Source organism: Chelonia mydas, chromosome 23 (assembly GCF_015237465.2).
Source record: "Chelonia mydas isolate rCheMyd1 chromosome 23, rCheMyd1.pri.v2, whole genome shotgun sequence".
Taxonomy (NCBI): Eukaryota; Metazoa; Chordata; order Testudines; family Cheloniidae; genus Chelonia; species Chelonia mydas.
Window position 1 is genome coordinate 15,903,591 of NC_051263.2, and position 21,798 is coordinate 15,925,388.

The window sequence follows — 21,798 nt, forward strand, 5'->3', positions numbered from 1 at the left end:
GCCGCTCTGCTCAGGACGTCTCTGCAGATCAGGGCCCAGACGGCCTGGGGGGACCAGGAGACGGGGGCTGGCAGCCAGAAGGGTGAAGTGAGTCTCTTTCTTTAAGGACCCCAAAGGGTGAATGGCGGCACAGCCTGTCCCCGCAATATTTTATCTACCAATGAGGCCTCGTTTCCAACACCCCAATTTTGGGTCATGCATTTCTGCTCCCCCCCTTCTCCCGTGTCCCAGGCGGACCCCAGCCCGTCCCGTGGGGTCTGTCCGGCGGCTGCTCGGGTTGGACAAATCCCGTCTTTCTGTCTCGCCAACGTTCCCCCCAACCTTCATTCGTCCAGGTTCTCGTGACGCTGCCGGAACTTCTCTCTCATCTTCATTGGTTGCGACATTTGGGGACATTTGGAGGCTCAGGTATCACAGCCACCCCCTGCGGTGGGGAGATTTGGGGGGCAGGGGAGCAGGAAGCTCTGGGGGGGTTGTACAATAGAAATACAGGGAGGGGGAGTTCTAGGGAGAAAGGGGGGAAAGAAAAGGGTCTGGGGGACCCCGCTATAGAAAGAGAAGGGGGACAGACACTGGGGGTGCAGTAAGTGCAGTTATTCCAGCGCCAGGGCCAGACGCAGCCTCCCCACACACAGGGGGATGGGGGCTCTGTCTAGGGATGCTGCGGGGAATGGGATTTTGTGGGATGGGGGGAGAGGCCCAGCTCAGGGCTGGGCGATGAGCCCTGGTGGTGCTGGGGGATTTAACTACCCAGCCACCGGTTGGGAAAGGGCTAGGGCCAAATGCGCCCCGCCCAGTGAGGTCCTGGATGGACGGGGGACGACGGCAGGTGTCTGAGAAGGAGGCCATAACTAGGGGTGGCCAGTTTAGACTCGATGGGGACCCCCAGACAGGACCTGGCTGCAAAGCGGCAGGCGGGTGGGGTGACCATGGCTGTGAAATGCCGGGTGCCCAGCCCCAAGGAAAGGGAGCGGGCAGAGCGGGCAGTGCTGGGAATCTGGCCGGGAAGGGGCTAGTTATCGAGTGCCCGGCCCCCCAGTGCTCTGGGCTCCCCGCAGATGCAGGTGATGCCTTCCCCATGCTGAGTCCTGCTTCGTCCCTGCTCCCCACTGGCAGCCCTGGGCAGAACCAGCCTGGCTGGGCCAGAGAGTGGGACCCCATCACCCTCCAGGGGCTGCTCCGTAGGGAGTCCAATGTGCCCAGCCCAGGGGCAACTCCTCTAGCTGGTACTGCAGGGGCTCATGCTCACGGTGTGACGGGTTCAGACAGAGAGACACCCTTCGGACTGCCACCTGATGTGCTGAGATTACCTCTGAGCCACTTTCCACTGCCACCTTGAGACTCCAGAACCCTGCCTTGTTGAGACAGACACACTAGTCTGCTGCAAACACAGACCCAGGTCTGGTCCACGCACCCAAAGCTGGAAGCTTTAACCAAACCCCACTCAGCAGGTCACCTATCTCCAGCACCCAGACACCCAGCGCCCAATGGGATCCAAACCTCAAATAAACCCATTTTACTCTGTAAAAACCTTAAACAGGGTAAACTCATAAATTATCCGCCCTCTATAACACTGATAGAGAGATATGCACAGCTGTTTGCTCCCCCAGGTATTAATCACTTACTCTGGCTTAAATAATAAACAAAAGTGATATTACTAGGAATTAAAAGTAGGATTTAAGTGGTTTCAAGTAATAACAGTAAGTTACCAAGCAAAATAAAACAAAACACGCAAGTCTAATCCTAATGCATTAAGAAACTGAATACAGGTAAATCTCCCCCTTAGAGATGTTCCAAGAAGCTTCTTTCCCAGACTAGACTCCTTCCTAGTCTGGGCCCAATCCTTTCCCCTGGTACAGCCCTTGTTAGTTTTAGCTCAGGTGGTAACTAGGCCATTCCTCATATCTGGCAGCCCCCTTTGTTCTGTTCCACCCCCTTTTATAGCTTTGGCCAAAGGCGGGACTCCTTGTCTCTCTCTTGGTTCCCACCCCTCCTTCTAAATGGAAAAGCACCAGGCTTAAGATAGATTCCAGAATCAGGTGACATGGTCACATGTCCCTGTGAGACCTCCTTCTTCATTACCCACAGGCTGGCCTCCACGTCCACAAGAAGGCTTGCAGGTAAATAAACCATCTACAGCCAATTGTCCTAGTCGATGGGGGCCATCAAGATTCTAAACCACCATTAATTGACTTCAGAGTTAACGTCATATTTCGAGTTTTAGATACAAGAATGATACATGCATACAAATAGGATGACCACACTCAGTAGATCATAAGTTTTGTAATGATATCTTCCAAGAGACCTTTTGCTTAAAGAATATTCCAGTTACATTATAGTTATACTCATAAGCATATTTCCATAAACATATGGAGTGCAGTGTCACACATGGCACTGGGGGTTCAATCCTGGGGAGCTGCTGTCAGGTCGGCAGCTGTTTTGGGGGGGGATTCTCTGAGGCAGGGGTATTTGGGGGCAGGGGGGTTTGTGCTGGCATCTCAGTCCCCCGAGGGGAAGCGTCTCGTCCCCCGGGGAGATTCTCTTCCCTGCACGGCCGGATCCAGGCTCTTGGGGGCACAGAGAGACGGCGGGTTAGAGGGGCCCGTGTCACCATGGTCCCAAGTCCTAGGGGGAGCAGGGGGCTCAGAAGGGGGGGGTCACCTCACCTAGGACACCTCCCTCGGGCGGCTGTAATAGGCCTCAGCCAGGATCAGCCCCATGATGAGCAGGACCAGGGCGCTCAGCGCCAGGCGGGCGATGTTGGCGTAGGTGAAATCCTGGTGTCCCGGGGGGGCTGCTGCAGAGGGAAGGGGAGAGTCACTTGGCAGCTCAGATGGGGAGATCAGCAGCTCGCTCTGCCCCAGGAGTGGAGCCCCCAACACCCCGTCCAGCAGGTCCAGCCCAGCCCCCCTCTGGGGGTCTCCCAGGTGCTGCGGCTCTGAGATCTCCCCAGGGCCAGACCCCTCAGGTGAGGCCATGTCGTGCTGCCCCAGGGGGCTGAGCCTCAGCTTCCCCGATGAAGGGGGCTCCCGGGTGGACGAACTGCCCCCGAGACACCCGACACCCCAGGACCACGCCAGCGGATGGGGACAATCAGAGCCTCAGGGTCTTAGCCCCCCACAGCAGGGAACCACCCCAGCTCCCTGTCCCCATAGGACCCCTCTGTCCACCCCCACAGGTGCCTCTGCCCCGGCCTGTCTGCTGCGCAGTGAACCCATCCCTGGGGTATCTTGGCTACTGCCAAACACAGCCAGGCAGAGCGCGTGGGGGGAGGCTGGTACATCACCCGCTGCCCCCCACAGTCGGGTAGTGCCCAGAGGCGGCAGAACATCTATTGGGGAGAGGTTCAGAGGGTCCCCTGAGACCCCAGTGTGGGGAGGGGAAGCAAGAACCAAGGAAATTCTGGCTAATGCTCACTCCTATTGCCAGGGGGATGTCATGTGGCCCAATAATGGGGGGTTATTGCCCCAGGACTCTGGGCCCAATTTCACAGCCCAGGCCCCCAGATCCTGTCCTTCCCCTGGGATCCCCCAGCAAATTCCCGGCTGTGTCCTGCAGAGCAGGAGGCATAGGGGGATCTGTGGGTCCGGGGTTGCCTCTCCCCCTGATGTCTCAGCCCCACTCACCCCTGGGCACCACGACGTGTTTCCACAGTAATTGCCCCCCACCCTGGACCCAGGACCGAACCTCCTCTTTGGGTCCCAAGAACGGGAGCAACACGAGGGAACATCCCCCTGGGAAAAGCCCCCTTCTCTGCAGCTCCCCCTGGGGGAAGGGATCCCCCCTCCCTCTGCCCCGAACCTCCAGTGGCTGCTGCTCACCCCCAGCTGGGGAACCCCCAAGTAACTCCGTCCCGGCTGCACGGCTGGCTGTCCCCTCTGCTGGGCCCAGGGCTCAGGGCAGACCCTGGTTCTGAGCGTCCCATCAGTGCGAAGCCCCGAGGGATCTGGCTGCGTGTGGGGCTCGGAGAGGGGACGTGGAGCCGGACCCCTCACCTGCTACCACCAGCTGCACGGGGTCGCTGGGGTCCGAGGAGATGAAGGGCTCTGATGGGGGCCGGTAGCTGCAGCTGTAGTTCCCTCTGTGCTGCTGGCCCACGGTGGGGATGTGGAACTCGGCCCCGTCCCCAGCAGGGTCCATGTGTCGCGGCGGGTTCAGGTCTCCAGCCTTGTGCAGGAAGAACCTCACGTCCCGGCGCTGCCCCCGACACCGGATGGTGACGTCAGCCCCTGTGGCGGTGACCCCAGTGGGGCTCAGAGAGATGGAGGGTCTGGGTAAGCTGGGATCTGCACATAGGAGACAGGCTGTGAGAACAAGACCAGGACTCCCACCCAGCCCCGGCCTCCCTGGCAGGCCCCAGTCATGGGCAGATCCAGGGCCCGGGCAGAGATTCTCTCGCAGATCCCAGAGTCCCCCCACCCAGAATCCCGGCCCTGCAAGCTGGGCTCCTGGCCCCACAGACACCGAGCCGCGGCTCCCTAGTGCTTGGGATCCTCCTATGCCCGTTTGTGGCCCCTGCCTCGTTCACTGCATCTTGCCTGCCCTGGCCACACAGCGACTCACGGGCTTGTCTCCAGGGCCCAGCACAACAGGGCCTGAGCCCCACACAGGAAGAGAGTCACCCTGCCAGCCCCCCGGGAGGCAGGGAGGTGTCATTATCCCCATTCTACACAAGGGGAAACTGAGACACAGACAGATTCACTTGGTTAGTGAGCTCCCAGGGGCAGGGACCCTTTCTTCACTCTGTGTTTATGCAGCGCCTGGCACAAAGGGGCCCTGAACATGGCAGGGGCCCTACCTGCTCCCCCAACACAAGGGATCCAGTGCTATTGAGGCCAGCGTTTGCAGAGATCTCCATTAACTGTGGGCATCTCGGTTTCTGGTGCTTGACCTGACGTCCCCCAAGATTGAGGCCCTTTTGAAGGACACTTTTGAAAATCATGACATGCTCCCATCACACAGAGTCTGTGGCAGCATCAGGAGCTGGGCCAGATCTCCTGGGTCCCAGCCCAGCACTGTGTCTACCAAGCCATCACTTCCCCTGCAGCCCCTGCCTCATTCAGCTCCGGCCGGGGCACTGCCTGGGGTGGGGCCTGGAGAACAGAGCGGAGGGGATCACAGGATTAAATAGCGACTCACAGTTCCTACGCACAAGGGGCAGCGTTAAGGTCACCTCCCTGCCCCGAGTCTCCAGGGGCTGCTGCTCCACGGGGGGAGGGATAGCTCAGTGGTTTGAGCATTGGCCTGCTAAACCCAAGGTTATGAGTTCAATCCTTGAGGGGGCCATTTTGGAATCTGGGGCAAAAACTGGGGATTTGATCCTGCTTTGAGCAGGGGATTGGACTAGATGACCTCCTGAGGTCCCTTCCAACCCTGATATTCTATGATTCTATGATGGGCATCCCGTCAAGGCTCAGGGCAGAGCCTGGCTCTGAGCGTCCCATTAGCACCGAGCCCCTGTGAGGGTCTGGCTGGGGCTGGGAATGGGGATGCCGAGCCGGGCGCCTCACCTCTCACCACCAGCTCCACGGGGTCGCTGGGGGACGATGCAGCGGACGGCTTTGATCTGCTGTGATAGGAGCAGTTGTAGCTCCCGCCGTCCTCCCGGCGCATGTTGCTGATGGGAAACACAGCCTCAAACCCGCTCGGATCCACAGGTGGGAAATGGCGTCCCTCTTTATTCAGCACAAACCGCATGCCCTGGCGCTGCCCCCGACACCAGACGGACACGGCTCCCCCCAGGGAGACCCCACCGCTGGGCCTCAGGGAGATGCTGGGTTTGGGGTAGCTGGGCTCTGCAGGGGGAAGCAGAAAGGCCATGAGACACAGGCCCCGTCCTCACCACGCAGCCTCAGTGGTGGGTCAGACCTGGCAGGCCTGGGGACGGGCTCCTGGATGCCTTTCCACAGGGGCCCAGAGTTTCCTCTGAGCCCTGCGCTAACAACATGAGACACGGAGCAACCCCAGCCCCTGGGGGCCAGAGCTCTGCTCCCAAGCAGGAGACAGGCCAGCTCAGTGTCGCGGAGTCCCCAGGCGATGCTCTGGACCTGCTCCCCATGAAGTCAGGCAGGACTCTGGAGAAGTCTCCTTTCTGTGAGCAGCCTGTCTGCAGGACACACAGCTCACACGGCTTCCACCTTCCTGGGTCTGACCTCGGAGCATTCAGCATCCTGTGCCCCTCTGTGCGCTTCCCACAGCGAGTCCGCTCAGGCGGGGGTCCTGGGGAAGCCAGAGGGTCCTGCCCCCCAACTTTGCAGTCAGACGTGACTCTCAGCCAGCCAGTAAAACAGAGGTTTATTAGACGACAGGAACATGCTCTAAAACAGAGCTTGTAGGTGCAGAGAACGGGACCTCTCAGCTGGGTCCATTTTGGGGGGCAGTGATCCAGGCAACCACGTCTGCCCTTCACTCCATGTCCCCAGCCAGCCCCAAACTGAAACTCCCTCCAGCCCCTCCTCCCCCACTGGGCTTTGTCCCTTTCCCTGGCCAGGAGGGCACCTGATTCCTTTGTTCTCCAACCCTTTAGCTCTCACCTTGCAGGGCGGAAGGGCCCAGGCCATCAGTTTCCAGGAAACAGGGTGTCGGCCATTCTCTGTGTCCAGACCCCTGCACTCACCTGCCCTCTAGGGCTCTGCAATGATCACACACCCTTACCCCACCACCTAGATACTTAAGAACTGCATAGGGGAAACTGAGGCACCCCCACACCATTCAGAGGAACCATTAAGAACAGTCCCACTTCGTCACATCTCTCCCCCCTTCGAGATCGAACTGAGCGGGGTCACTTTAGCCGGTGACCTGGGGAAGTTTGAAACCACCAACGTTCCCATGGATGCCCCAGCACCTCCCCATTCCTTGGCAGGAGTTACACCAGGCCCTTCCAGTTTCACGCCCTCCCTTAGGACGAGGGTGGTCGATAGCACTCGCAGGCCGCATATGGGAAAGTTATGCGGCCCGTGCCCTTTGGCCACCCCAAAACCCCAGGGGGTCAAACTGGGATTCGATCTTCTCCCCAACAAGCTGGCCAAGCACAGCCACTGGTTAGAGGACTCTTTAACTTTCTTAACAGCTTTCACTTCATCTGAGACCTTCTCAGAGCTCTCCACACTGGGTCTTTCAACAGGAATGTCAGTGGATCCATTCACAACAGAAAATTTCTGGCTGTTAGGAACTGAAACTTTCTTGATTAAATCACTTTCACACCCTTCAGTGGCAGTAAACTGCTTGCAAAGACTCCATGAGGATTCCTTTCCCGAGGGGCTTTTCTATGGAACAATTCACCCCTCCCAGAAATTCTGCTCTTACCCTCTTTACCTAGGGCTTGCTCTAGAGGGACACTTTCCTGAGCAACAACAGACTCTTTCTGGGTCTCCCTTACATCCAGAATTATCTCTGGCCCATCCAGCGGATTCCTACACAATCCCCTTTCAGGCAAACTTACAGACTTCCTAGATAACAGGTCAGAAGCATTCTCCTTCCTTTTGCCACACACAAGTTCAGGAATCTTTTCCTTCTTGCTACAGGTTTCCGCACCCTCAGTAGGTAACACAATCACGTCACCTTCATGCTCTCCTTGTGCCCTGGCTAGGATCTCACCCTCATTACACAGAGTTGCTACACCCTTTCCCAACAACACACTAGCAACAGGCAAAATACAAGCACCAGAATTGTCTGGGCTCTGGGATTTTGCATAGACCCTAACTGGATGCGACCTAGTTACAGGGCCTTTCTCCCGAGCAGACCCAAACTTAGGACCATTCCCTTCCTGGGCTTTAGCTGAATCCAGAACCAACTCTGAGACAACTGCACTATTCTCCACCATCACAGGCTGAAAGGCCCCTTCTGTCTGCTCCACAGACAAAGAAGAGCAGGACACAATTTCTTCTTTACCAGACACACAGCTTGGGATCTCATTCCCCTTGTCCCAGCACACAAGGCTGGTCACAGACAACTGCTTGGAGATCAGGGTAGCTCCCTCCATAGGCAAGTCAGTACCCCTGACAGACACAGGCACATTTCCTTCACTGTCCCAATTCTCCACCCAGCTAACAGGTAAGGTCCAGGGACACTCATCTTCCACTCTCCTCGCCTTCCCACACTGTTGACTAGACACAGCCATCAGCTCACAAGGCTGCCTAGGCTCATCAAAACTTTCCTTATCAAGCACCTTGACACTCCCAACAGATCCCCTGCCCTGCCTGTGTCTCCCCCCACTCAGCTGGGGTCTCAGCTCCCACTGTGCTCAGCGCTGCCCTTGCTGTCCCAGTGGGGATAGGCAGGGAGCTCACTGCTTTCCTCACTGCATCAGATCCAGCCTGAGCCCCCCCCCACCACCCTGCTCCTGCGTGCAAGGGGGGCGGGGAGCATCTCTCTGTCCCATCCAGCTCCAGGGGTCTGGTGTGATGATGTGACACAGCAGGGAGGGGGGAGTGTTGACCTGGGAATGTGCCCTGGGGATGGGAGACCTGAGAGCCTGTCACCTGAGCCAGGAGGGGGAGGGGGAGGTAACACCTCTGCCCAGGAATGTGGACAGAGGCTGCAGGAGAGAGCCTGCTGGGGGGGTTTAGTTTTCAGCTGAGTAGGGTTCCCCAAGGAAGTCTTGACAGACCAAGTGTCGAACTTCATGTCGGCCCTGCTCTGGTGCTTGTGGGAGAAATGTGGGGTCCGGCACAACTGGGCCTCAGCTTATCACCCCCAGTCCAATGGGCTGGTGGAGAGGTTCAATGGGACGCTAAAGATGATGCTGAAAACCTTTATGAACCAGCACCCGCAGGATTGGGACAAGTACTTACCTCACCTGCTGTTCGCGTGCAGGGAGGTGCCCCAGGAATCTACCTGATTTTCGCCTTTCGAACTGTTATATGGAAGGAGGGGAAGGGACCCCCTGGACTTGATGAGAGATGAGTGGGAGGGGAAGGCCACTCCTGATGGAGAGTCAGTGGTGGAGTATGTCCTGATCTTCAGAGAGAGACTGCCTGAACTCATGGGCCTGGCCAGGGAGAATCTGGCTAGAGCCGAAGAAGCAGAAGGTCTGGTATGACCGCACGGCGCGGGCCCGTGCCTATGCCACAGGGGATCAGGTGATGGTTCTCATCCCCCTGAGAAAGAACAAACTACAGACCACCTGGGAGGGCCCTTTTAAGGTTGTCAAGCAGCTCAATGAGGTAAACTTTGTGGTGGAGCTGTCGAACCAGGCGCACCACTGCCGGGTGTACCATGTGAATATGATGAAGCCATATTATGCCAGGGGGAATGTGGTGTTGGCCGTGTGTGGACATTGGGAGGAGCAGGGAGATGACCCTTTAGTAGATCTATTCCCTGGGACCAGAGCTGGTTCCCCCCTGGAAACAATTCCCCTCTTGCATCAGCTAACCCCTGCCCAGGAAGCTAAGGTCAGGGGGGTGCTGCATTAGTACCGACAGCTGTTTTCCAACCAGCCTGGATGCACTAATCTGACTGTCCACCAGGTGCAGACAGGGTGGCACCCACCGATAAGATGCTCCCCCTTCCAAGTCACAGGGAAAACCGCTCAGGACCTGGAAAGAGAGGTCCGGAAAATGCTGGCTTTGGGGGTGATCCAGCCATCTGCCAGCCCTTGGGCCTCGCCCGTGGTGCTGGTCCCCAAAAAGGACGGCTCGGTCCAGTTCTGTGTGGACTATTGGAAGCTCAATGCCATCACTGTATCTGATGCCTACCCCATGCCCAGGCCTGACGAGCTCCTAGACAAGCTAGGAGGAGCTCGGTACCTCACCACCATGGACCTTACAAAGGGCTACTGGCAAGTGCCGCTGGATGCTGATGCCCGGCTGAAATCGGCCTTTATCACCCCTCTGGGGCTCTATGAGTTCCTGACCCTGCCTTTCGGCCTCAAGGGAGCGCCGGCCACCTTCCACCGCCTGGTGGTCCAGCTCCTGAGGGGGATGGAGAGTTTTGCCTAGGCGTATATTGATGACATCTGTGTCTTTAGCCAGACCTGGGAGGACCACGTGTCCCAGGTTAGACAAGTGCTGGACCAACTCCAGGGGGCTGGGCTGATTGTAAAAAGGGAGAAGTGCAAGGCTGAAGTATCTTACCTGGGCCATCAGGTGGGGAGTGGCCGCCTAAAGCCGGAACCAGCCAAGGTGGAGGTGATCAGAGACTGGCCCGCTCCACACACCAAAAAGCAGGTCCAAGCCTTTATTGGGATGGCAGGATACTACTGAAGATTTGTGCCCCACTTTAGCACCATAGTCACCTCCATCACTGAGCTATGCAAGAAGGGGAAGCCAGATAAGGTGGTCTGGACCGAGCAGTGCCAGGAGGCTTTCCGGGCGCTGAAGGAGGCTCTGGTCAGTGGCCCACTTCTGGCAAACCCAGACTTTGACAAGCCCTTTGTGGTGTTCACCGACGCCTCAGACACGGGACTGGGGGCGGTGTTAATGCAGGAGGATGAAAAGACACCCCATCGTGTACCTGAGCAAGAAGTTGCTACCCCGGGAGCAACACTACACGGCCATCGAGAAGGAGTGCCTGGCCATGGTGTGGGCCCTCAAGAAACTAGAGCCCTATCTCTTCGGGCGACACTTCACCGTGTACACCGACCACTCTCCCCTGACCTGGCTGCACCAGATGAAAGGAGCCAACCCCAAACTCCTGAGGTGGAGCCTGCTCCTGCAGGATTACGACATGGACATGGTCCATGTAAAGGGAAGTGCCAACCTGATAGCGGACGTGCTGTCCCGGGGACGGGACCCCAAACTTCCCCAGGTCACTGGACACAGTGACCCCGCTCAGTTCAGTCTCGAAGGGGGGAGAGATGTGATGATGTGATGCAGCAGGGAGGGGGGAGTGTTGACCTGGGAATGTGCCCTGGGGATGGGAGACCTGAGAGCCTGTGACCTGAGCCAGGAGCGGGAGGGGGAGGTAACACATCTGCCCAGGAATGTGAACAGAGGCTGCAGGAGAGAGCCTGCTGGGGGGGTTTAGTTTTCAGTTTGGGGCTGGGTGGAGGAATGCAGGGAACCCCAGGGCTGGAGTCTAATCTCCCTGCTCCCCCAGAAGGACTTGACTGAGGGGTCCTGGTTGTACCCACAACCTCTGTTTTGGACTGTGTTCCTGTTGTCCAATAAACCTTCTGTTTTACTGGCTGACTGAGAGTCTCCGTGAATCCCAGGAAGAGGGGTGCAGGTCCCGGACTCCCCCACACTCCGTGACATCTGGTTACAGGCAGGCAGGTAGCCTAAGCCTAGCCGCTCCTCCCCCCTGCCAGCCAGGTCATCTGCATTTTCACTGACCATTTCCCTCTCCACCAATTGGTTCGCTGGATTCAAATTCAAACCCTCGGCAGTTACAGGAGCAGGGCCTGGATCCTGTCCCAAAGAGACACAGTCACCCCACAACAGGGTCTCGCAGCTGGTATCCTGGGGCACCACAACGACCAGCCAGCCCGACCCCTCCTGGGTCTGCACAGGGATCTGGGCCATAGGCAGGGCAAGGGGCTTCGTCCCTGGGACCCTCACCCAGCTCACACAGCCCCTCAGCATCTGAGGCTGCACCACCCAGGGCCTGACAACAGTTCTCTCTGTCCTAGGATCTCGCCACCCCACGAATGTCTCCCCATTGACCATCACCTTCTGCTCCCACGGGGGGTCCGAGGGGCCTGGCCCCAGGAAACTCCACAAAACATATAGGTTGGCGTCAGGAGTGGGAGCCTGTCCACCTCCCCACCCATCTGGCTGACTGAGTCTATGGTCTTGGGACCCAGCAAGGGAGCTAGACACCGGGGCTTTTCCGCAGGGTCCCCCTGGTTCAAATCGCCAGCCTGCTCAAAGGCAGTGAGGTGGCATCCACATCCCCCCCTCCTTAACCAGAGGCAGCAATTTCGTCTCGAGGTTCCCTGCGGAACTGGCCCCCCGCGATCTATCCCCACTCACCCCTGGGAGGTCCCCTAGGCCTCTCCGCTCCCCCACCGCCAGTTCATGCTGCTGCTGCTTCTGCAGCTCTTTCTCGGGCTCTCGCTGTCTCTCACAGTCCTCTTGCTCTCTTGGACTCAGCTCCAATCCCGTCCATCTCTGATCCCCCAATGGGGAACCCGATCATGAAGACCCTCGTCTGGTCGGGGACAGGAGTCTTGGGGATGCCTGGCTCCCACTCCAGCTGCTCCCAGATCCTGCTATAGCCCCATCTGGGGTCAGGAGTCTGTTCCTTAGAGCGGTCATCCTCCTCCAGCTGCACGATGAACTGTGCTTTGGTGAACTTTCCAATGCTCAACCCTCTCCTTCTGCACAGGGTTACAATGTCCTTCTTAAGGAGACGGTGACAGGCCATCACTCCGCTCTTCCCAAGTTGTTGTGGACTCACAGGCCTGGGTGCTCTCAGCTCCCCACGGTTTCCAGGGAGAACCCCTCGTGTGCCAGCCCTTCTCGAGGTCACCACCTCTTTGCCAGGGTCGAGCTGCAGACTCCTCCGCCCCTGGGACCGCTCGCTGCAATCCCCCGGGGGACCCTGTTACTGCACAGTCCTTCCCGCTGGTCACACACTCCTAGGGGTTAACCACCCCCCGAAACCGTCTCTCTCTGAATCTTCAGAACGCCTGGTCCTCGTCAATGCCCCTTCGTTTTACTGCTCCCCAGTCGCTTACTGCAGGAAGTGCCATCCATGGGGTGCAGTAGATCCCACCGCTGACACCAGTTGTCACGGAGTCCCTGGGTGAAGATCTGGAACTGCTCCCCATGAAGCCAGTCAGGACTCTGGGGCAGTCGCCTTTCTGTGAGCAGCCTGTCTGCAGGACACGCAGCTCACACAGCTTCCACCTTCCCGGGTCTGACCTCGGAGCATTCAGCATCCTCTGCCCCTCCATGTGCTTCCCACAGCGAGTCCGCTCAGGCGGGGCTCCTGGGGAAGCCAGAGGGTCCTGCACCTAAACTTCGCAGTCAGATGTTACTCTCAGCCAGCCAGTAAAACAGAGGTTTATTAAACAATAGGAACATGGTCTAAAACAGAGCTTGTAGGTGCAGAGAACGGGACCCCTCAGCTGGGTCCATTTGGGGGGGCAGTGAGCCAGACAACCATGTCTGCCCTTCACTCCATGTCCCAGCCAGCCCCAAACTGAAACTCCCTCCAGCCCCTCCTCCTCCTCTGGGCTTTGTCCCTTTTCCGGGCCAGGAGGGCACCTGATTCCTTTGTTCTCCAACCCTTTAGCTCTCACCTTGTGGGGGGAAGGGCCCAGGCCATCAGTTTCCAGGAAACAGGGTGTTGGCCCTTCTCTGTGTCCAGACCCCTGCACAAACCTGCCCTCTAGGGCTCTGCAATGATCATACACCCTTATCCCACCACCTAGAGACTGAAGAACTGCATGGGGAAACTGAGGCACCCCCACACTATTCAGAGGAAACGTTAAGAACAGTCCCACTTCATCACAGCCAGTCTCCAGGGTCCGTTCACTCCCTGGCTTCTCTGCTGGGAGGGCTGGGAGCCAGGTTCTCTCCCCAGCTCTGGGAAGGGAGTGGGGGACAGCAGGAGGGATGGGGTCCAGGACTCCTGGGTTCTGTGCACTGCACCACCCCTGACTTGTAGGGGACTGTACAAGTCTCTACTACACACTGAGGTTTATAACCTTCAGCTCCGCCCGTCACCCCCTAACTGATATGTCAGCTGGGAAAGGCCCCCCCTGCTCTGCAGCTCCCCGACCGGGCATCCTCTCTGCTAGGCCCAGGGCTTTAAGCAGAAAGAACTTCATGTCCGGGTACCGACCCTCACAGCGGATGGTGATGCTTCCCCCAAGCGCCACCACTGTGCTGGGCCAGATGGTGGGCGTGAGAAATTCTCGCCCTGCTTTCAACAAGAGACAGGAGTTAAACAAGGGAGACACCCCACCCCTGCCTCCCTCCCGCCCCAGTTCAGTTCATCTGTCATTCAGCCTCTCTGGGAGTCTGTCCCCTACCAGGGATGGCACTGCCTGCCCATGGGGCTTGGGGACAGGGGGTTCACCCATACATAGCTCAGGACCCAGCTGCATGAGAGATCACCTGTCCCTCCGGCCCCACCTAAGGCTGGCCAGGGAGTCTGACCAGTGGCCCCCTGCAGCTCTGCCCCCCTCCTCGGGGTTGGAAATAGAGTCTGTGACCGGTGGGAGTCACACAAGACCCACCTTCCCCCAGGCCTTGGGAGCAGGGGGCTGTGAGTGCAGGTTAGGAAGTGGTTGGGGGTGGATCTCGGGGCAGGGATGGATCTGGGGGGTTCTCCCCCACGGCTGCTCTGACCGGGAAACTTTCGGTTCCCCGAGGGCATCTAGAGCCCACGGACGGGCGCTGTTAGCGTTTGTATGAGCTGAAATAAATCCAGGTGTCCCCCCCGCCGATCCTCACAGCCTGGGAGGGGCAGAACTTTGAACCAGTGAACGGTTCAAATCCTGGCTTCTTTGTCAGAGCCTGGGAGCCAGATTCGGCTCCTAGTTACTCCATGGGGTCGGGGCACAGGAGAACTGTGACGGGTCTTCACAGGGCGAGTTTGGGTTGTGTTTTGGGGAAGGTTCAGGGCTCGATTCCTCTTTTCCCCACCCCACGCATCCCCTCCCCCATCCTTGATGTTACCACCCTCCCCACAGACTGATACTCACCTCCCCACGCCACTCTGTGCCCCGCCAGCCAGCAGCCTGGAGAGAAAAGTGGTGTTAAGGGGTCGCATCCCAGATCAACTGGATCCTCCACCCTGGTCTCAGATCCCCACCATGGCCACACGCCCTGGTCTCAGATCCCCCCCGCCCCCCATGGCCACACACCCTGGCTGTCTCCGATACTCACTGAGCAGGATGACGGTGAGAGTAGACACCATGATGGGGCAGTGGGGGGCCCCCCAGCGCTGCCACCAACACCCCAGGGTCCAGCTCCACTCAGCCTGAGGCCCGAGTGCCAGCGGAATGAGGAACTGCGCCGGGGGCTGCAGCCCCAGGAAGCCCGTGATGCGCTCGGCCCCTTTCTTCCCCACCAGCTGGTTTTTCTGCAATCTCCAGCCCAAATCTACCACGGTCAGAGCAAAGCCAGCTCCCTGCAACGCCCAGCAAACCACATCCCCTCCTGCAGCTGGGCTCTCAGCCCCACAGACACCGCGCCTCAGCTCCCTTGTTTTTGGGACCCTATAAACCCTGAGATTCCCCAAGACTGGGGCCACCCCACAAGGAAGGACACTTTTGAAAACTGCCACGAACTCCCATCACACAGAGTCCAGTCTCTAGGGTCCATTCATTCCCTGGGTTCTTTGCTGGGAGGGCTGGGAGCCAACCCTCACAGCGGATGGTGACGCTTCCCCCGAGAGCCACCACCCTGCTGGGGCTCACCCAGACGGTGGGTTTGAGAAATTCTCACCCTGCTGTCGACAAGAGACAGGAGTTAAACAGGGGAGACACAGCCCCCTCTTCCCCTGCACCCCGGTTCAGTCGATCCCTTCTTCAGCCTCTCTGGGAGTCTGTCCCCTACCCAGGTTGGGACTGCCAGTCCATGGGGCTCGGGGCAGGGGCTTCACCCATACGTAGCTCAGGACCCAGCTGCATGAGAGATCACCTGCCCCGCCCCACCCCACCTGGGGCCAGCCAGGGAGTCTGACCAGTGGCCCCCTGCAGCTCTGCCCCCCGCCCCGGGGTCGGAAATAGAGTCTGTGACCGGCGGGAGTCACACAAGACCCACCTTTCCCCAGGCCTTGGGAACGGGGGCCTGTGAGTGCAGGGGAGGGAGTTCTTGGGAGTGGATCTGGAGGTTTCTCCCCAGGGCTGCACTGACCGTGAACGTGTCGGTTTCCCCTGCAGGAACAGAACCAGCGTCTGTCGGGGTGGGGAAAGGGACTGAAACACCGACACAGGGATCGCCCCCCCCCCACTCTCTGCAACCAGTGGTGGATCAGCCACTGGGCCTATGGGGCCTGTGTGCCCAGGGGCCCTGCCAGTGGGGGCCCCTGGAGCCAGGGGTGGCTCTACCAATTTTGCCACCCCAAGCAGTCGCTGCTGAATTGCCGCCGAGCCCGGAAGAGCGGCGGAGCTACCGCCCTCACTCCCCACTGGGCCCCTGGGCCGGGGTTTGGGGACAGAGCTTCTCCGGTCTTGGGGCCGCAGTTGGGGGGTGTCACGGAGTCCCCGGGCGATGCTCTGGAACTGCTCCCTACGAAGCCAGTCAGGATTCTGGGGTAGTCGCCGTCCTGTGAGCAGCCTGTCTGCAGGACACACAGCTCACCCGGCTTCCACCTTCCTGGGTCTGACCTCAGAGCATTCAGCATCCTCTGCCCCTCCGTGCACTTCCCACAGTGTGACAAAGTGGGACTGTTCCTAATGGTTCCTCTGAATAGTGTGGGGGTGCCTCAGTTTCCCCTATGCAGTTCTTAAGTATCTAGGGGGTGGGATAAGGGTGTGTGATCATTGCAGAGTCCTAGAGGGCAGGTGCGTGCAGGGGTCTGGACACAGAGAATGGCCGACACCCTGTTTCCTGGCAACTGGTGGCCTGGGCCCTTCCCCCCTGCAAGCTGAGAGCTAAAGGGTTGGAGAACAAAGGAATCAGGTGACCTCCTGGCCCCGGAAAGGGACAAAGCCCAGAGGAGGAGGGACTGGAGGGAGTTTCAGTTTGGGGCTAGCTGGGACATGGAGTGAAGTGCAGACGTGGTTGTCTGGCTCACTGCCCCCCAAAATGGACCCAGATGAGGGGTCCTGTTCTCTGCACCTGCAAGCTCTGTTTTAGACCATGTTTCTGTCGTCTAATAAACCTCTGTTTTACTGGCTGGCTGAGAGTCACGTCTGACAAAGAAGTTGGGGGGCAGGACTCTCTGGCTTGCCCAGGATCCCCGCATGAGCGGACTCGCTGTGGGAAGCGCACGGAGGGGCAGAGGATGCTGAATGCTCTGAGGTCAGACCCAGGAAGGTGGAAGCTGTGTGAGCTGTGTGTCCTGAAGACAGGCTGCTCCCAGAAAGAAGACATCCCCAGAGTCCTTACTGGCTTCATGGGGAGCAGTTCCAGAGCATCGCCCGGGGACTCCGTGACAACTGGTGTCAGCGGTGGGATCTACTGCACCCCATGGATGGCACTTCCTGCAGTAAGTGACTGGGGAGCAGTAAAACGAAGGGGGATTGACGAGGACCAGGTGTTCTGAAGATTCAGAGAGAGACGGTTTCGGGGGGTGGTTAACCCCTAGGAGTGTGTGACCAGCGGGAAGGACTGTGCAGTAACAGGGTCCCCCGGGGGATTGCAGCGAGCGGTCCCAGGGGCGGAGGAGTCTGCAGCTCGACCCTGGCAAAAAGGAGGTGACCTCGAGAAGGGCTGGCACACGAGGGGTTCTCCCTGGAAACCATGGGAAGCTGAGAGCACCCAGGCCTGTGAGTCCACAACAACTTAGGAAGAGCGGAGTGATGGCCTGTCACCGTCTCCTTAAGAAGGACATTGTAACCCTGTGCAGAAAGAGAGGGTTGAGCATTGGAAAGTTCATCAAGGCACAGTTAATCGTGCAGCTGGAGGAGGATGACCGCTCTAAGGAACAGATTTCTGACCCCAAATGGGGCTATGGCAGGATCTGGGAGCAGCTGGAGTGGGAGCCAGGCATCCCCAAGACTCCTGTCCCCGACCAGACGAGGGTCTTCACGATCGGGTTCCCCATCCGGGGATCGGAGACGGACGGGATTGGAGCTGAGTCCGAGAGAGCAAGAGGACTGTGAGAGACAGCGAGAGCCCGAGAAAGAGCTGCAGAAGCAGCAGCAGCATGAACTGGCGGTGGGGGAGTGGAGAGGCATAGGGGACCTCCCCGGGGTGAGTGGGGATAGACCCCGGGGGGCCAGTTCCGCAGGGAACCTCGAGACGAAATTGCTGCCCCTGGTTAAGGAGGGGGGGATGTGGATGCCCAGCTCACTGCCTTTGAGCAGGCTGGCGATTTGAACCAGGGGAACCCTGCGGAAAAGCCCCGGTGTCTAGCTCCCTTGCTGGGTCCCAAGGCCATAGACTCCGTCAGCCAGATGGGTGGGGAGGTGGACAGGCTCTCACTCCTGACCCCAACCTATATGTCTGTGTGGACTTTCCTGGGGCCAGGTCCCTCGGACCCTCAGTGGGAGCGGAAGGTGATGGTCAATGGGGAGACATTCGTGGGGTGGTGAGATCCTAGGAGAGAGAGAACTGTTGTCAGGCCCTGGGTGGTGCAGCCTCAGATGCTGAGGGGCTGTGTGAGCTGGCTGAGGGTCCCGGGGACGAAGCCCCTCACCCTGCCTGTGGCCCAGATCCCTGTGCAGACCCAGGAGGGGTCGGGCTGGCTGGTCGTTGTGGTGCCCCAGGATACCAACTGCGAGACCCTGTTGTGGGGTGACTGTGTCTCTTTGGGACAGGATCCAGGCCCTGCTCCGGTAACTGCCAAGGGTTTGAATTTGAATCCAGGGAACCAATCGGCGGAGAGGGAAATGGTCAGTGAAAATGCAGATGACCTGGCTGGCAGCAGGGAGAATGCTTCTAACCTTTTACCTAGGAAGTCTGTTAGTTTGCCTGAAAGGGGATTGTGTAGGAATCCGCTGGATGGGCCAGAGGTAATTCTGGATTTAAGGGAGACCCAGAAAGAGTCTGTTGTTGCTCAGGAAAGTGTCCCTCTAGAGCAAGCCCTAGGTGAAGAGGGTAAGAGCAGAATTTCTGTGAAGGGTGAATTGTTGCATAGAAAAGCCCCTCGGGAAAGGAATCCTCACCGAGTCTTTGCAAGCAGTTTACTGCAACTGAAGGGTGTGAAAGTGATTTAATCAAGAAAGTTTCAGTTCCTAACAGCCAGAAATTTTCTGTTGTGAATGCATCCACTGACATTCCTGTTGAAAGATCCAGTTTGGAGAGCTTTGAGAAGGTCTCAGATGAAGTGAATGCTGTTAAGGAAGTTAAACAGTCCCACTTCGTCACACACAGCCAGTCCACCCAGGCAGGATCCTAGGGAAGCCAGAGGGTCCTGCACCCCAACTCCACAGTCAGACGTGACTTTCAGCCAGCCAGTAAAACAGAGGTTTATTAGAAAACAGGAACATGGTCTAACACAGAGCTTGTAGGTGCAGAGAACAGGACCCCTCAGCTGGGTCCATTTTGGGGGGCAGTAAGCCAGACAACCACGTCTGCACTTCACTCCATGTCCCCAGCCAGCCCCAAACTGAAACTCTCTCCAGCCCCGCCCTCCTCCGGGCTTTGTCCCTTTCCCTGACCAGGAGGGCACCTGATTCCTTTGTTCTCCAACCCTTTAGCTCTCACCTTGCAGGGGGGAAGGGCCAGGCCATCAGTTGCCAGGAAACACGGTGTCAGCCCTTCTCTGTGTCCAGACTCCTGCACACACCTGCCCTCTAGTGCTCTCCAAGGATCATACACCCTTATCCCACCACCCAGATACTTAAGAACTGCCTAGGGGAAACTGAGGCGACCCCACACTATTCAGAGGAAACATTAAGAACAGTCCCACTTCGTCACGGGGGGGCAGAAAGTAGGAAATGGGTTGAGGGGCTGCAGTGGGGGGACAGAATGGGGCGGGACCGTGGGTGGGATAGGGGCAAGGACTGGGGGAAGGGGCAGAAAGGGGTGGGGCCATGGGCGGGGCCGCAGGCTGAGGAGGCGGGACAGGAGAGGGAGGGCAGGTGGAAGGGGTGGGGAGGGATCCCCCTTGCTCTGGCCCAGGGCCCCAGGAAACCTTAATCCACCTCTGCCCGTGACTCAGCATCGATCAATCATTACTGTCAGTCCCAGGGAGGGGGGTTTGTGGCTGGGGATGGTGCCGGCTGGGTAGCCCCTGGGCCCTGACTCCTCTGTGCGTCCCCAGTTCGGAGGCAGCCAGGGGAGCATCCCCTGGGAAAGGCCCCCTGCTCTGCAGCTGCTCCTGGGGCAGGGATCCCCCCTCCCTTGGCACCAAATCTCCAGGAGCTGTTGCTCCCCCATGGCTGGGGAACCCCCCAGCGACACTGTTCCCGCTCCCTGTCCAGGCGAGTCCTAGGGCTCTGGGCAGAGCCTGGCTCTGAGCATCCCATCTGGGTGCCGACCTTCTGAGGGTCTGGCTGGGATCGGGGATGTGGAGCCGGGCCCCTCACTTGCTACCACCAGCTCCACGGGGTCGCTGGGCTGCGAGGAGACGAAGGGCTCTGATGGGGGCCGGTAGCTGCAGCTGTAGCTCCCTCCGTGCTGCCGGCCCACGGTGGGGATGTGGAACTCGGCCCCGTCCCCAGCAGGGTCCATGTGTCGCGGTGGGTTCAGGTCTCCAGGCTTGTGCAGGAAGAACCTCACGTCCCGGCGCTGCCCCTGACACCAGATGGTGACGTCTGCCCCTGTGGCGGTGACCCCAGTGGGGCTCAGAGAGATGGAGGGTCTGGGTAAGCTGGGATCTGTGCACAGGAGACAAGCTGTGAGAACAAGACCCAGGCACCCACCCAGCCCTGGCCTCCAGCTGCAGAAGAGAAGAGTGAGGGGGGATTTGATAGCAGCCTTCAACTCTCTGAAGGGGGGCTCCAAAGAGGATGGAGCTGAGCTGTTCTCAGTGGGGGCAGATGACAGAACAAGGAGCGATGGTCTCAGGTTGGCATCGGGGAGGTCTCGTTTGGATATTAGGAAAAACAATTTCACTGGGACGGTGGTGAAGCTCTGAAATGGGTTCCCTAGGAGGTGGTGGAATCTCCATCCTTAGAGGTTTTTAAGGCTCGGCTTGACAAAGCCCTGGCTGGGATGATTTAGTTGGGGTTGGTCGTGCTTTGAACAGGGGATTGGACTAGAACCTCCTGAGGTCTCTTCGAACCCTGATCTTCTATGATTCTTTGATTCTATGCTGCCCCCAGTGACTCCGTCCCCGCTCCCCGGCCGGGTGTCCCCTCTGCGGGGTCAGGGCTCAGGGCTCAGGGCAGAGTCTGGCTCTGAGGATCCCATTGGCACTGAGCCCCTGTGAGGGTCTGGCTGGGCTTGGGGCTGGGAAGGGGGATGCCGAGCCGAGCCCCTCACCTCTCACCACCAGCTGCACAGGGTCGCTGGGAGATGACACGGCGAACGGCTCCGATCTGCTGTGATAGGAGCAGCTGTAGCTCCCGCCGTTCTCCTGGTACACATTGCTGATGGGAAACACAGACCCAAACCTGTCCGAATCCTCAGGCCTGGCCTCCCTCAGCACAGCACATCCAAGTGTGACCAAGTTGGGGGATTTTCTTGTTTTCTCCTTGTTTTTCAATGGTTTGCATGCAGAGGGCATGGGACTCAGTTTCCCTGGATGTTACTGGTTTAACGAGGTGATGGGAGAGGGATTTGGTTGGTACAGGGGACCCGCGAAGGAACTGGGGACCCCGGCCAATGGCTTGGAGAATGGAGACCCCAGCGACTGGTGACGGGGAGGCCCAGCTCAGGAGTCACAGCTGGGTTTGGCCAGTGGGAGGACAATGGGCTGCAGAGAGAGGGCCCCGGTGACCAGACCAGCCGGTTCCAGGCAGAGGGGCCAGAGGACAGAAGAGGGGAGAGGAGGCCCAGGTGACCCTGTTTACCTGGAGAGAAGACAATGGACAGAGGGGGTGTGATGATGTGAAGTAGCAGGGAGGGGGGAGTGTTGACCTGGGAATGTGCCCTGGGGTCGGGAGACCTGAGAGCCTGTTACCTGAGCCAGGAGGGGGAGGGGGAGGTGACACCTCTGCCCAGGAATGTGGACAGAGGCTGCAGCAGGGAACCTGCTGGGTGGGTTTAGTTTTCAGTTTGGGGCTGGGTGGAGGAACACAGGGAACCCCAGGGCTGGGGTCTAAGCTCCCTGCTCCCCCAGAAGGACTTCACTGAGGGGTCTGGGTGTACCCACAAGCTCTGTTTTGGACTGTGTTCCTGTTGTCCA

At 58.7% G+C, this 21,798-nt stretch overlaps 2 protein-coding genes across 2 annotated transcripts in view; one reads left to right on the forward strand and one right to left on the reverse strand.

The window, feature by feature from the left end:
* LOC119564877 (immunoglobulin superfamily member 1-like) overlaps positions 1 to 21,798 on the forward strand; it is a 967,916-nt gene that overhangs the window by 209,400 nt on the left and 736,718 nt on the right. The window lies entirely within an intron of this gene.
* Positions 1,835 to 21,798, reverse strand: part of LOC119564866 (immunoglobulin superfamily member 1) — a 999,687-nt gene continuing 979,723 nt past the window's right edge. Inside the window, exons 22-26 of the mRNA XM_043534608.1 lie at positions 20,036 to 20,326; positions 5,511 to 5,795; positions 3,996 to 4,286; positions 2,667 to 2,797; positions 1,835 to 2,567 (exon numbers count right to left, since the gene is read on the reverse strand). Of these exons, the coding sequence (XP_043390543.1) occupies positions 2,667 to 2,797; positions 3,996 to 4,286; positions 5,511 to 5,795; positions 20,036 to 20,326 (998 nt within the window). The 3' untranslated portion in view covers positions 1,835 to 2,567. The remainder of the gene's footprint in view (positions 2,568 to 2,666; positions 2,798 to 3,995; positions 4,287 to 5,510; positions 5,796 to 20,035; positions 20,327 to 21,798) is intronic.